Source organism: Platichthys flesus, chromosome 24 (assembly GCF_949316205.1).
Source record: "Platichthys flesus chromosome 24, fPlaFle2.1, whole genome shotgun sequence".
NCBI lineage: Eukaryota > Metazoa > Chordata > Actinopteri > Pleuronectiformes > Pleuronectidae > Platichthys > Platichthys flesus.
The window spans coordinates 13706806-13720825 of NC_084968.1; the positions used below are offsets into that span (position 1 = coordinate 13706806).

The 14020-nt window shown below is 46.9% G+C and overlaps 1 protein-coding gene across 1 annotated transcript in view; it reads left to right on the forward strand.

Annotated features, from left to right (window-relative positions):
• Positions 1-13595, forward strand: part of col4a5 (collagen, type IV, alpha 5 (Alport syndrome)) — a 29035-nt gene extending 15440 nt beyond the window's left edge. The window contains exons 12-49 of the mRNA XM_062384151.1: positions 64-105; positions 198-290; positions 792-845; positions 953-1009; positions 1256-1300; positions 1398-1451; positions 1559-1600; positions 2152-2245; positions 2703-2981; positions 3069-3158; positions 3968-4038; positions 4193-4384; positions 4476-4644; positions 4934-5026; positions 5120-5224; positions 5323-5420; positions 5605-5755; positions 5853-5966; positions 6191-6358; positions 6565-6654; positions 6875-7021; positions 7145-7243; positions 7341-7430; positions 7561-7700; positions 7791-7917; positions 8078-8257; positions 8347-8397; positions 8488-8673; positions 11336-11469; positions 11575-11647; positions 11734-11805; positions 11909-12028; positions 12145-12243; positions 12388-12600; positions 12691-12868; positions 12960-13074; positions 13168-13340; positions 13478-13595. Of these exons, the coding sequence (XP_062240135.1) occupies positions 64-105; positions 198-290; positions 792-845; positions 953-1009; positions 1256-1300; positions 1398-1451; positions 1559-1600; positions 2152-2245; positions 2703-2981; positions 3069-3158; positions 3968-4038; positions 4193-4384; positions 4476-4644; positions 4934-5026; positions 5120-5224; positions 5323-5420; positions 5605-5755; positions 5853-5966; positions 6191-6358; positions 6565-6654; positions 6875-7021; positions 7145-7243; positions 7341-7430; positions 7561-7700; positions 7791-7917; positions 8078-8257; positions 8347-8397; positions 8488-8673; positions 11336-11469; positions 11575-11647; positions 11734-11805; positions 11909-12028; positions 12145-12243; positions 12388-12600; positions 12691-12868; positions 12960-13074; positions 13168-13340; positions 13478-13559 (4380 nt within the window). The 3' untranslated portion in view covers positions 13560-13595. The remainder of the gene's footprint in view (positions 1-63; positions 106-197; positions 291-791; positions 846-952; positions 1010-1255; positions 1301-1397; positions 1452-1558; positions 1601-2151; positions 2246-2702; positions 2982-3068; positions 3159-3967; positions 4039-4192; positions 4385-4475; positions 4645-4933; positions 5027-5119; positions 5225-5322; positions 5421-5604; positions 5756-5852; positions 5967-6190; positions 6359-6564; positions 6655-6874; positions 7022-7144; positions 7244-7340; positions 7431-7560; positions 7701-7790; positions 7918-8077; positions 8258-8346; positions 8398-8487; positions 8674-11335; positions 11470-11574; positions 11648-11733; positions 11806-11908; positions 12029-12144; positions 12244-12387; positions 12601-12690; positions 12869-12959; positions 13075-13167; positions 13341-13477) is intronic.
• The last annotated feature ends 425 nt before the right edge of the window (positions 13596-14020 follow it).

A 14020-nucleotide genomic window follows, 5' to 3' on the forward strand; every position in this document is an offset into this window, starting at 1 on the left:
TCTCGTCCCACTGATCATAAAAAAAACATTCCACCAAGACGTGTCTCTACTTTTTCTTTGCAGGGAAACATGGGTTTGAACTTCCAAGGACCCAAAGGAGAGAAGGTAAAGTCTGACCGTCGTTATTTGACTTCCTAAGATCTTCTCAGTCTAATGTTCCTGAATCTGATTTGGTGGGTTTGTGTGTGTGAACACAGGGAGACCTCGGTTCGCAAGGACCCGCTGGTCCTCCAGGTCAGGTGGGAGAACAGAAGAGGCCCCAGGAGACGGAGATCCAGAGAGGAGACAAGGTGAGCCACCGACCTGAACCTGACCGCGTCGGTTCATCACCTCCTTCAGGGACAATCCCCATGTTCCCCTAGATCAGGACCTTCACCACCAGGCAACTGAACTACCATTAAACACACTAACCAGAAAACAACAGAAGGTCAAACATGACACAAAGGACACTACAGATACTTTTGAAGGGTTTTTATCCACAAGTGACTCAGTAACAGCTCGGGAGGAAAAGGCTGCAACTTTCACATTGGCCACTTGATGGCAGCAGAACATAAATGATTCCTATCTCTGCATATTTAAACCGAGTTTTAGACTAAAAACAAACTTTGTCAATGTTTATTTAAAAAGCAACACATTCCTTTATTTATATTTTTGTGCACGTTAACCATTCAACTACCAGGACGCCACCAAGGGATTCAAGTTCAACAGAACTTTAAACTCTTCAGGTGTGACCACAGTCAATCGTGAAGGGAACTTTAAATTTACCGTTTTGTTTGGTTCTCTCTCTTCAGGGTGACCCCGGAGCCCCCGGCGCTCAAGGAGACCGAGGCTACACAGGTCCTCCCGTAAGTATCTGTGACAGAAAAAGAGAAAAAAACGAATGAGAAGATGTAATTATTGATGATCGGTCCACGTTGAATCAGCGACTGACTCGACTGTGTTGTGATGTCAGGGCCCCTCAGGTGGACAGAAAGGAGAAAAGGGCGAAGCAGGAGAAGCAGGAAAACGAGTGAGTACCGACACAAACACATGTTCACAAACTTATCACGAGGCTGGAACCCCAAAGAACTCTTCAAAAAGGAGTTCATAATAAAGTGTTTAGCAAAGGATCTCCGATTTCATACATCTAGAAATGCTCGTTTTGACTTCCCTTCGATCACGACCACTTTTTATATTTTCATTAACATTGACACAAACACATTTTGTCTCCTTCACTGAAGACAAACCATGAATCCTCATTTTCCTCTCTTAACAGGGTAAACCAGGCAAAGATGGCGACCCCGGTCCTGGCGGATTCCCTGTGAGTTACATAACATTTTTTCAAACATTTAAAGTTTAAGTAAATCACGTGCTTTGATCAAGTTTCCAACTTTCTGTTGTTTCTTCTTCACCCTCAGGGAAGCAAAGGAGAACCCGGCCAGCCAGGTCCTCCAGGCAGGGACGGGGAGAGAGTACGGCTTTATCCATCCATTATCTATTTGATCTTTCATAGAGAGACATTGGAAATGAATTGATTTCTTTATTGTTGTGTAAATAACATCTCAATGTTTCTCCTCAGGGTATGAAAGGAGATCGTGGATTCGCAGGCCCACCTGGACTGGTGGGTTTTGTCTTTTTGAAATTATAATCGCCTTAGTGCTCTTGAGCAAGGTAGTTTCATTTAAAGAGCACAAGCAGTTCCACAAGTATGTGCAGCCAGAAATAAAGAGTCAATTCTCTCTGATATCGATGACACCTTAGTGCACTACACTCTTTTTACCGCTTGGTGGTGACATTTCTCTCTGTGTGTGTTATTTTCTTTGAAATCTAAATTAAAAAAATGTAAATACAAATATTTAAAGGCCTTTTGACAAAAAGTATTTGCTCTGGAATTCATGTATTTGTATATTAGGTAAAAGTTTTAAATATTTGGCTGAAATGTGTATTTTGTATACATGTTGTTTTAATATGCACTCAGTGACGTCTTACTGCACTACAGTCTCATGACCACTAGATGGTGCCATCTCTCTGTCTCATTTAGATTTTATGAGATGTTTCAAAATAGATTAAAGTTCTTAATATTTTCAATATTCGAAAACAAGTATTCCTAGTTATAAAACCGATGTTTTGATGAGAATTAATATATGTGTGTTTTTTCTTCTGTACTAAAAGGTGATTGGCGGGCAGCAAGGAGGTGTTGTTGGTCAGAAAGGTGAGCCCGGCTTCCCCGGATCCTCTGGATTCAAAGGAGATCGCGGACCAGCAGGTAAAACACACAACTCACACAGAAACAATTAATTACACCATCGATTCAGGTCGTTCAGAGCAGTGCACGTGAAACGGCACAGAGCTAAAAAAAACAACAGATTGTATCACAAACCATAGAAGTAAAACGTGAATAACCTGGGAAAAATAAATCGATTATTTTGTTAATTTGTGTTTTTGTTCATATTTTAGATGGAATTTCTGCTAAAGTTCTGAGGATTTCTGAGGATTTCAAATATGAAATGTTTTTCTTGTTTTTACATGAAATATAGTGAAATTAGAAAGTTTAGTCCATATTGAGAATAATAGTAAAAAAAAAAAATTGATCGTATCAGCTCTGAGTGTCTTGTTTTCATTTTGAATGAATCTTTACAACTACATGTGAATATTTATGTAGTGAAATTATTTGATAATATAAATAATAGCAGGTTAAACATTGTCCTCCTGTCCACTTTAAGGTTTAACAGGACCGCCTGGAGCACCAGGACGTCCAGCCTCCGGCGGGGGCGGTGCCACCGGACCTCCAGGTTTCCCCGGAGAGAGAGGTCAGAAGGGAGATAGCGGCTCTCCAGGGTATTCTCAACCAGGTGAACCAGGAATCCCGGGACCTCCTGGTCCCCCGGGACGAGAGGGGCCTCCTGGAACTTCAGGCACCGGAACAGACTGCGTCCCCGGACCACCCGGACGTACCGGTGGGAAGGGAGAGCCGGGTTTCCCCGGACAATCTGGTCAGAAAGGTGAGACCCTGCTGCTGTTTAAAAACATGGCGGGTCAGATAGTGTTGTGCAAACGTGGTCAAACCTGATGCTCTGGTTCTGTTTCAGGTGATAAGGGCGAAACCTGCGAGAACTGCTACAATGACAACAACCCGATCCCAGGAGTCCAGGGACCGCCTGGACCACCTGGATTCCCAGGTAAGACCCCAAAGCCCCATTCGTACTAACTGTACGAATGGGGCTAATACTGTTTCAACTGTTCTTTCAAATAACTCAGGAGAAGTGTGTCTTCTCCAAGAGACACATGAGGGGGTCCCCAGAATATTGTACACGTCCACGACTGAGGAAAAGTTCAGGAGGGAGTTTACTATTATAAAACGTTATTACAGTTATCAAGTGCTCATGTACTTGGTTCGTTTGTGTAGAAATACACACACACACACAAGGATGTAACACAAATTAGCAGAAATTAAAATGAAGCATTTCGTTTAGACACTGAAATCACAAACACATTGTCCGCACGGTTCAACATGACGAGAAGTCGCAGAAGTTTGTTTTCGATTGAAACTGATGCAGAGATTCAGTTTGATGATTTAATACGAAACAAGAACTTACAGAAGCAGAAGGAGAGAAATCTTCAAGTGAATGAAAAACACAAGGAACCAGAGGAAACCTGATGTTGTGGAAACTGAGGAAATAAAACGTTTTAACTGAGATTCACTCATGAGCTGCAGGTGGAACGACAGGAAGTCAAACCTCCACAGACAACACACGCAAAGTCATTTCAAAATAAAACAGGAAGTAAGGCAGTGAGGCTGGCCGGGTTTAGTTTAGTCTAACTAGTATCAGATACTCAACGTCACCGTAGTATTTATACAAAATCTCTTCATGTCATTATTTACCGTCAGTTATTTAAAGATGAATGTTTTGTCCTGGTTGCTCGTGGTGTATTTGTCTGTAATCTTGTCATCATGATATAAATGACGACTAACTCTCCTTTTGTTCAGGAACTCCTGGCAACCCAGGATTTAAAGGAGACAGAGGATTTCCAGGCGGTCCTGGAAATGTCGGTCCTGCTGTGAGTGCTTTTCACTTCCCTTAAAGATCACATATTATCTAGAAATCTAGTCCAGATCAAAAAAGTCTCTCCTCTGTGTCTAGCCATTAGTCAAAAGGTCAAATCCAAAATTCCAACAACCTATGGAATTATTTTCTCATCTTTTTGTTTCCAGGGTGGCCCAGGCCCTCAAGGTTCCCCAGGGTTCCCCGGAGAGAAGGGTGACCGCGGTGATTCCATCGCAGTCGATGGTATTCGGGGAGAAAAGGGGGACCCTGGCTTCCCCGGACCCCCGGGTCTGCCCGGCCTGGACGGTCGACCTGGTCGTGATGGACAACCTGGATTCCCGGGGCCCAAAGGAACTTCTGTAGGTGCCGTTTTCTTTCCAATATTTAGATGCAATGATCAGTGTGTGGTTCATTTCATAACTGATATGTGCGAGTGACTCTGTTCTGTAGGGCTCAGGGGACGCAAAAGGAGAACGAGGACTCCCTGGTGAGACAGGTTCTCCTGGTAATCCAGGGGACAGGGGTACGCCAGGTCCCCCCGGCTATGGACTTCCAGGGCCTTCCGGAGAAAAGGGTAGCCAGGGCAACCCGGGAACAGATGGAACTCCTGGTATTCCTGGTAAGAGGATCACTTCAGATTCGTTCAGTGATGATCCAAATAAGAAACTGATTTCCTGCTTCCCTTCATACTGGGGATCCGGGGCAGTGCCTTGCTCAAAGACATTTCAGTGAGGATGGCAGTTGCTCACTTGGGGATGTAACCAGAGTTGGCTATATTGTGATACTCACTTGTTCTTTCAAAGTAAATATTGGTCTGAATTAATTAAGTCCCATTTGAGGAACGGGTCCATCCAATGAACACAAATCCTTTCTCTGACCTTCAACCTCTGCTCTCTCTCACCATGCAGGTGCTAAAGGTGAACCCAGCAGGACGGTGGGAGAAAAAGGTTCAAGAGGAGACAGCGGACGGAATGGAGAACCTGGACCCGCTGGTTTTAAAGGTACAGGGACATGACTTATCATGCATTGTACACGCAGTCCTCACGTGTATTTGTTTCCTTATGGGCTTTGCTCTTGTAATCGTCTGTTCTCAGGTGAACCAGGTCCGTCCGGACAGCCTGGTTACCCTGGTTCACCAGGAGCGAAGGGTGAACCTGGCTTCCCTGGAATCGGACTCCCTGGATCCCCAGGGTCTAAAGGTAAAGACTCCTTCCCTCCTTCATCCTCCTGCTCTGTCAATCCACCTCTTCTTCCTTTCCCTCCTCCCTCATCTACCCTCGTTTCCTTTCTCCTACAGGATTCCCAGGTATCCCCGGGCAGCCAGGTTCTCCTGGAGGACCAGGCAGACCAGGAGTTGACGGATTCCCCGGCCAACCTGGAATTCCTGGATCCAAGGTAAATGCAAATGGTCGAAAATTTTAAGAAAAAACAAAAATAAAATTGGAAACTGTGAACTTGAAATGGTTGATGAGAATATAACTAAACAAAATGAAATTAAAATCTTGGAGACACTGAACTGAAACTAGGATTTTATTCTCTATAAGAGACCATCTAAATGTTATCTTTGTGAATGTAACAGGGTGACCCTGGCTTCGGACTTCCCGGCCCACCTGGTTTACCTGGAGTACCCGGATCTAAAGGTTTCTTTGGACCAAAGGGAGATCCTGGTTTCCCCGGTGGACCTGGTTCACCAGGAAGATCTGGATTTGATGGCGGCCCAGGAGCCAAAGGTATTCTATAGTTCTGTAATTCATGTGATGGTTCTGAACTGGTGCGTCAATGTTTGATATCAGCACAGCCAAGCTGAATCCTCTTCTTCCTTTCCAGGCGAACCCGGTCCAACTGGTGTCCCTGGACCTCGTGGCCCCCCTGGACCCCTGTCCGGTGGCGGAATTGGACCCCCTGGCCCCCCTGGACCTCAGGGCCCAATTGGACCACCAGGTTAGATGCTTAAGATTGGATTGGGTCAATTTTACGATGAGATTACCGCAGATTGGAACGTTTTTCATTTTGTATTTTACAATTTTGTAATCGATTTACAATCCCAGCCACCACACTGGGTGTGTTGGTGCTGCAGGTGCAGGTACAGATACTCATTCAGTATCATCCCCACATGCAGAACATTCCCTTATCCAGGGACTGACACCTCTCTGTCACTGTTACAGGCTTCCCTGGATCAAACGGAGGGAAAGGTGACCCCGGCCCTCCAGGTCTCGACATCCCCGGTTTGCCAGGAGACAGAGGAAGTCCGGGTTTCCCAGGTTCTACAGGACCAGCTGGAACCCCAGGACCTCCTGGAGGGCCTGGACGAGATGGCCTCCCTGGATTCCCAGGTGAAATCTATCTTCATATCAAATAAATCATAATCAATCAGAATAAGTGGGGCTGATCAAAGCCGACTTAGCACTGTGGTTTCTTAATTCAGTAAGACACTATTTTTTGTCTCAAACTGACTGATGACTAAATAGTCATTTACTTTCCTTGCTGACTTACTATCTATCAGTTATCTGTGTTAACGCTCCTCTCTGATTGGCTGCAGGTTCGAAAGGTGACATGGGTTCCATGGGATCCCCAGGACCCTCTGGAGGACCAGGAGGCCCAGGAGGACCTGGTGCTACTGGATTTAAAGGTATTAAGCACACACAGAGTTTACCTGTGTTTACCCTAACTTTAACTGAATATGTCAATCTGAACACTGGTTTAAAGTCTCTCAACCATGAGATAGAATATGAAAAGCATCTTTAAAGTTTAATGCACAACCTCCTAATTTGACTAAATGCTACTTTCATTTATTGAAAATTTAGTGACAGTTAAATTAAAGCAGCGACATTAAACTGTTCTTTCTGTAGGTGAACCTGGGTTCCCAGGCAGAGACGGAGGTCCTGGTGGTTCTGGCATTAAAGGAGATCGGGGTGAACCCGGTCTCCAAGGACCCCCGGGTCCCAGCTCGGAAAAGGTGCACCTCAAGGGGACCAAAGGAGAACAAGGAGTTCCAGGTAGGGCTGAAGACACTTCCTAATAAGTGATAATTCAACATAACACCATTTAAAATTAGATACACATGTTAAATCCATTTCTAGTAACTGATTTATTATATATGTTTTTTATACGTTCCACAGGTGTATCAGGTTATCCAGGTCAGAAAGGTATCAGTGGTCTCCCGGGAGACCCAGGACTCGCAGGATCAGATGGTCGCCCTGGACTCCCCGGACCACCAGGTATAGTTTGGACTTCCAACACATACACACAAAGACACATATACTCACACATGCTCATGCAAAACGATCTCTTACGTGCCACCTCCATTGTGTGCAGGTCCCAAAGGAGATCCTGGACTCTCAGGAAGCCCGGGAGGTCCTGGAGCTCCAGGAGCGAAAGGCGCCATGGGAGAAATGGGATTCCCTGGTGAGTTTAAATGTCTCAAAGCTCCTTGTCAAGTCTTTGTTTTGCAAAAAGTTTTTCCTGAATCAGAATTAAATGTTGAAATACTTAAAGAACAATGTCATAAATGCTGTTGTTGCACTGTGATCATCAGGACCAGGAGGACAGAAGGGTCTACCTGGCCCCGCAGGTCGGTCAGGAACCCCGGGACAGCCCGGAGGACCTGGTTTCCCCGGAGCCAAAGGTGAACCAGGTTCTGCAGGAGTTGGACCACCTGGACAAAGTGGATTCAAGGTACAAAACTCAGCTAGTGAAAGTTTTCTTACACAGAAAAACATCGAAGTCTAGAAGTTCTAAGCTTTGCTTCTTTTATGTTTCCCGTAGGGTGAGCCAGGTCAGCCCGGGTACTCTGGAAGTCCAGGTCTCAAAGGAACTCCAGGAGCACCCGGTCTCCCAGGTTTACCTGGAGGTCCAGGTTCCAAAGGTGATCCCGGCCTCCCAGGATTCCAAGGTAGGTTTTAAAAGAGAGAAGAAAAAAGCTTCCACCAACAATTAATGAAGGAAGTAGACTTTGGGGGCTTGGAGCCATGTTCGGAGCCATCTTGCAAGTTATGGAGAAGTTCTAGACTCTGACAACGGTAACTCATGCGATGTCCACTTCTTCCTGTCAGGTGCTCCTGGTATCCAAGGTCCTAAGGGTCTTGACGGCGGTCCTGGCTCCCCAGGTCTCAACGGAGCACCAGGTAGACCAGGAGAGTCTGGCCGACCTGGAGGGCCAGGCTTTCCAGGAGATAAGGGTCAGGCAGGTCGTGATGGAATCCCAGGACCGGCTGGAGTCAAAGGAGAGCCTGGTAAGTCCCCCGCCATCTTGTTCGGAATAAAATTAATTTAACGTTTTATATTTTATATTTTTCATCTCACCTCTGCCGTTCCCCTGCAGGATTTCCGGGTGTCGGTGGCCCCGGTCCCGCTGGGCTTCCAGGGTTGCCAGGTGAGTTCCCACCCACTATATGTACTTAACTTCCATCATCGTCCGCGCACTGATAAACACTTACAATCTCTACCCTCACTTTATGTTCAGGGTCAAAGGGAGAACCAGGTTTTCCCGGCCCCGCTGGCAGCCCCGGTTTCCCCGGCTCTAAAGGAGATGCTGGCTTCCCTGGTCCCCCTGGTCCTTCAGGAAACAGCGGCCCTCCTGGTCCTCCTGGCCCGGCTGTGCAGGGCCCCAAAGGACTCAATGGTCCCCCTGGACCCCCAGGACGAGCAGGTAAAGCACATGGAGCCATGCCGTCACGTGCACCGCCGGAGGTTGCTGCCTGGTTTTGTGACAGACTCGATCTGTAGGCAGAGTAATGGTTTGATTTCCATTTTCCACAACATTCAAAACCACCGGACGGTTGTATTCTTAATTTAAAGGATAAACATTATCGATGATATTGTGAAAACCAGGCAGCAAAATGGCGGAAGCTGCACTTTTAAACGTGAATGCTTTCATCTCTGCGCCGGTTGTTGATTCGCATGTTGTGGCACCAATCGCTGTCAGAGCACCTGTCTGGTCACTGTGGAGAACACTGAGCACCCACCATAAACGTTTGTGTCCACCTTCATCCAGCCCCCCCGCGCACTCCCTCTCTGGAGGAAATGTAAGGGGCGTGTTCCTCACCAACAAATCATTGTTTGTCACTGGGGGGGAGGGGGGGGGGGGTTCGCCCACGCCCCTAAGAGAGCTTGAGTTCCTCATTCTTTTGTTTCCATCCACCGTCCTCACGTCTCCTCACCCCTTCGCCCTGGGAGGCTGTAATCGAGTCATCTCTCCACAGCCCTGACGTACTGTGTCTGTGTGTAACTGTCGTCGATCTCCTCACGTTGTGTGTCCAGTGTTTGTGGTCACGTGAGATCATTTTAAAAAGAAAGGGGGCGTGAAGCAGCCGAGACAGAGACAAACTCACAAAACTGCATTTTAATGGGGCCGGTGTGATTTTCCACATTTGTATCATCGTCAGAGAATCAGATGGAAAGTCGACAAGATGTGAGTCGACCTCTCGGCCTCAAAACATCAACGATGTAGACACAACTTTGAAGATTAAGAGCACAATCATTTTAGCGTCTAGTTGTGAGTATTGTGAGTTTGTGTCTGGCTCTGCTTTCCTGAGAGTGTGTGTTTTTTTTTGTTCACCCACCAATCATCATCGGTCATCTGCATGGGCACTGTTTGTCCCAGCACAAACACACACACACACACACACACACACACACACACACACACACACACACACTGAGAACAAGCTGACACAGTGCTGGAAATAAAAAATACACCAAAAAAAAAAATCGTAAGCACAGAAAATTTCATCAGTTAAAAAACAAATGAATACAAATGTACAATAATGCAAAAATCTATATTTGGCTGATAAACACACTTTCAAGTTATAATATTTACAATCAAGTCCGAGCTGAGTCCCATATTAAATAATCAGTGTCAGCTCCGACCACATGGCGGCGCTGTGTCACGCTTTGAAAAACAACCACTCGTGTTATTGTGGCTGTCGGGTTAATGAATGTTGATGCTATGAAATGTCTGTTTCCTGTGGTTTGGCCCCCCCACACGTGGTGCGGCCCCACCTCTTGGCGTGATGACTCGTGCGCCCGGCCGCCGCAGGTCCCTCAGGTCAGATGAACGATGTCCAAACTCTTCCTGCACGAGTTTAATCTCACTCTCTGATCCGCCGGGAGGAAAATCTCACCTGAAAACTGCATTTCCTTCATTTCTCACCCTGAATAACTGTCGTCTTCTCACTTTTCACGCTCACTGACGCTAGTGTAACGCACTTTTAACAAGTAAGCACTTTCTGAGAGAACTCCTCTGTTTTATAATGAAAGAAAAATATTTATATATATATTTTTATATATATATAACACACCCAAAATTTGAAAATGGTCACAATCAGCATGTTCTGTGAATCACTTGTGTAAATACGAGTCTGTTTAATACAGTTTGCTCTCAAGAACACACACTTAGAACTAACTCACCTGAAACAGGAAGTCACCGTTGTTTTAAGTGTCTTCTCATTGGAGCTGGATCTTATTCACATTTTGTCTGTACCTAAGCGTAAACTATTTTTTAGAATATTATAATTAACGGAGTTGAAAGTAAGGATTTAGTGACATCTAGTGGTGAAGTTGCCTAATTGCAGCTGAATACCCCTCACCCGTTTGAGTGATATTTTGTTAAACACTTTTTTAACAGTGTAGCCATCTTTGGATATTTGATGAACATGTTAATGTTGGAGATCTATAATTTCAAACAGCCACAGATCTTTGTGAAGTTTCTGTTCTTGCTTCTGTCTAAACCAGCTCTTCTGTTTTTTTTGAACCCATGCTCTCAACCCGCCTCCGCTTTACCCGGGAATTCTGGGAACCCTAGGTCCTCCAGGTTAGGCTCCACTGGTGTGATGGGGGGGGGGGGGGGGGGGGCAATTGTGTGGAAATTTGATGTGTCTCGTACCGGGTTCCGAAAATATGAGTGTGAAATGAATTTACAGAGATTTTATGGCCTGATAATGAATCATGTGATGTGTAATTACTTTAACATGCGTTCTGGTGCTTTTTACAGGCTGGTGATTTTACATACATGACAACTGAATGTCCTTGTTGTGTATTTGTCTTGTTTCATGTGTGTGTGTCCATCATTGTGAAGAAGCTGAGATCAGTTCGTCTTCCTTTCGAGGCTTTATAAAGATCTTTAAATTATCAAAAATCATAGAGGAGTCAGCAATATTAAACAACAAATGGAGGCAATAGAAGGATTTTTAGAATTGAGGGAATCTTGTTTTAAAGTCCAAAAATCCATGTTTTTCAGTGATGGACGGAGTTATAAATGTATCAAATTATACTGTACTTGACCTTTGACCCTTTGACGTTTGCATCTGAAGGTCCAGGCGGCCCGCAGGGTCCCCGCGGACCAGCAGGAAGTGGCGGCGTCAAGGGAGAGAAGGGTATCGCTGGCGCTCCAGGTCAGAACGGCTTCCCTGGACAGAAGGGAGACTTTGGTGTTCCAGGATTCCCGGTAAGATCATAACCTTACATTTCTTTTTAGTTTTTAATTATTAAACTTGTGAAGGATCTCAGAGAGAGAGATGTGATGTAACCGTCGGCTCATCTCTCTACCCAGGGTACCTCTGGTCTTCCCGGCCCCAGCGGTATGAAGGGAGACATCGGTCTGCCTGGCGTTCCTGGATTCCCTGGTCAGGCGACAATCCTCAAAGTCCTCAAAATCAATTTCATTCTTAAACTTAATCATAAACAAAGTCTGTCTCTTGTCTTTTGACAGGACCCAAGGGAGACCCCGGAATCCCCGGTGGTAATGGTCTTCCTGGAGATCCTGGAAATTTGGGGCCTCCTGGTGGGTGAACACACTTGGCGTCTTGGGTCAAGGCAAAACAGAATCTGTGTTTACAACAAAGAGTATTTCTAAATTATTTCCCTCTGCAACATTTGATCTCCAGGCCTCCCCGGTAACCCTGGTACATCTGTGCCTGTGAAGGGAGATCCAGGACCCCCTGGATCTCGGGGCCCGCCTGGCAACTCAGGACTGCCTGGTTCTGCTGGACGTAGCGGGCTCCCAGGTGGGTCAATCTGGACTCTTTGATGGGACCTGAAGAACGTTAATAACTCTTGCACCAATAATATTACCAGTAGTTTCGTGAGATATCACAACCTCATTCCCATAAACGTTTGTCAGGTCCACCTGGTAGCCCTGGAGATCCGGGTAACGACGGTCCTCCCGGCTTCAGCGGCCCCCCCGGCAGGAAGGGAGACACCGGACCCGCCGGTTCCCCCGGTATGTAGACCTCAGGTTATCATCCCCGGTGGTTTTCACCCAAAGAAGAAGAAATCATTTTTTATGTCATGAACTTTGTGGTCTGAAGACTCCACACAGGGAACCACCTCTCCCGTCTCTGACATGTCCTCCCTGGTGTCTCAGGTCAGCGTGGTTATCCTGGTCCTCCTGGTTCAGACGGTCCACAGGGTCAGCCTGGTCTCCCAGGGACGGCCTCTGCAGCCCACGGCTTCCTGATCACCCGTCACAGCCAGGGTTCGGAGGTGCCCACCTGCCCCGACGGCACAGGCATCATCTATGACGGCTACTCGCTGCTGTACGTGCAGGGCAACGAGCGGGCGCACGGCCAGGACCTGGGTACGACGGATCTTTCTCTTTTGGACTTCACCAGAAACCGAAGACACTACGGGACCTGATTTACTCACGTGTCCTCTCTCCGTCCTCCAGGCACGGCGGGCAGCTGTCTCCGCAGGTTCAGCACCATGCCCTTCATGTTCTGCAACATCAACAACGTCTGCAACTTCGCCTCCAGGAACGACTACTCCTACTGGCTGTCCACGCCCGAGCCCATGCCCATGTCCATGGACCCGCTCCGGGGGGAGGGCATCAAGCCTTACATCAGCAGGTAGGACCGCACGCAGGGAGGAGGGAGGAAGGGAGGAAGGAGGAGGATGAAGGAAGGAGTTGGAGTTAATCTGCCGTCTCTGTGTGTGTAGGTGTTCAGTGTGTGAAGCTCCAGCCATGGTGATCGCGGTGCACAGTCAGACCATCCAGATCCCAGCGTGCCCGGCGAGGTGGGAGGCTCTGTGGATCGGATACTCCTTCATGATGGTGAGACTTGAAAATCACTTTCTCCACACATCCTAACACTTCGTCCACATAGTTCAGTGCCTAACCCTCGCCCCCCCCCCCCCCCTCCTGTAGCACACCAGTGCGGGTGCCGAGGGCTCCGGTCAGGCCCTGGCCTCCCCCGGCTCCTGCCTGGAGGAGTTCCGCAGCGCTCCCTTCATCGAGTGCCACGGCAGCGGCACCTGCAACTACTACGGAAACTCCTACTCCTTCTGGCTGGCCACTGTGGAACAATCCGAGATGTTCAGGTACGTGAGCGGGTCGGAGCCGGGAGAGAACAGTCTCCGAGGCTCCTTAGGTCCTGGGGTCTAAAACCTTCTGATGTTTATATCAGAATAATATAATTTCACACATATTAAATGCCTTTGACCTTTGACCCTCACAGGAAGCCACAGTCGGAGACCCTGAAGGCCGGGAACCTACGGACGCGTGTCAGCCGGTGCGTGGTCTGCATGAAGAGGACGTAACGACACAAGGCAAAGAGCCCACTGCTGCCGGGGGGGGGGGGGCAATCGTTAGCAATAGATGATGGGGGACAGGGGGTGGTCACCATTGTGACATGGTGGAATTCCAATGGTGCGTTGTCTTCCGGTTAAAAAAAGAAAACACACAAAAACAACAAAAAAAACTTCAACTTAAACAATGGTGCTACTGTGCGACACAGCTTAACAAAAAAAGAACAAAAAAAAAAAGGAGAAAACTGACGTAAATAAATCTTACCTTCAGTCTTTGTTTTTCTTAAGAAGTACCTCAGAACGAAAGCAGACACAAGAAAAGCGTTCATTGTTCTCTTTGACGTTTTTTTTTTATTAAAAAGAACAAATTAGTCTTTTTGACGTTGGTGCAACACAAACATCGGTTTCCAGACAGAAGTGCTTTATTTTATTTCTTAATGATGAGGACTGGACGGTTACCAAATCGGCACTTT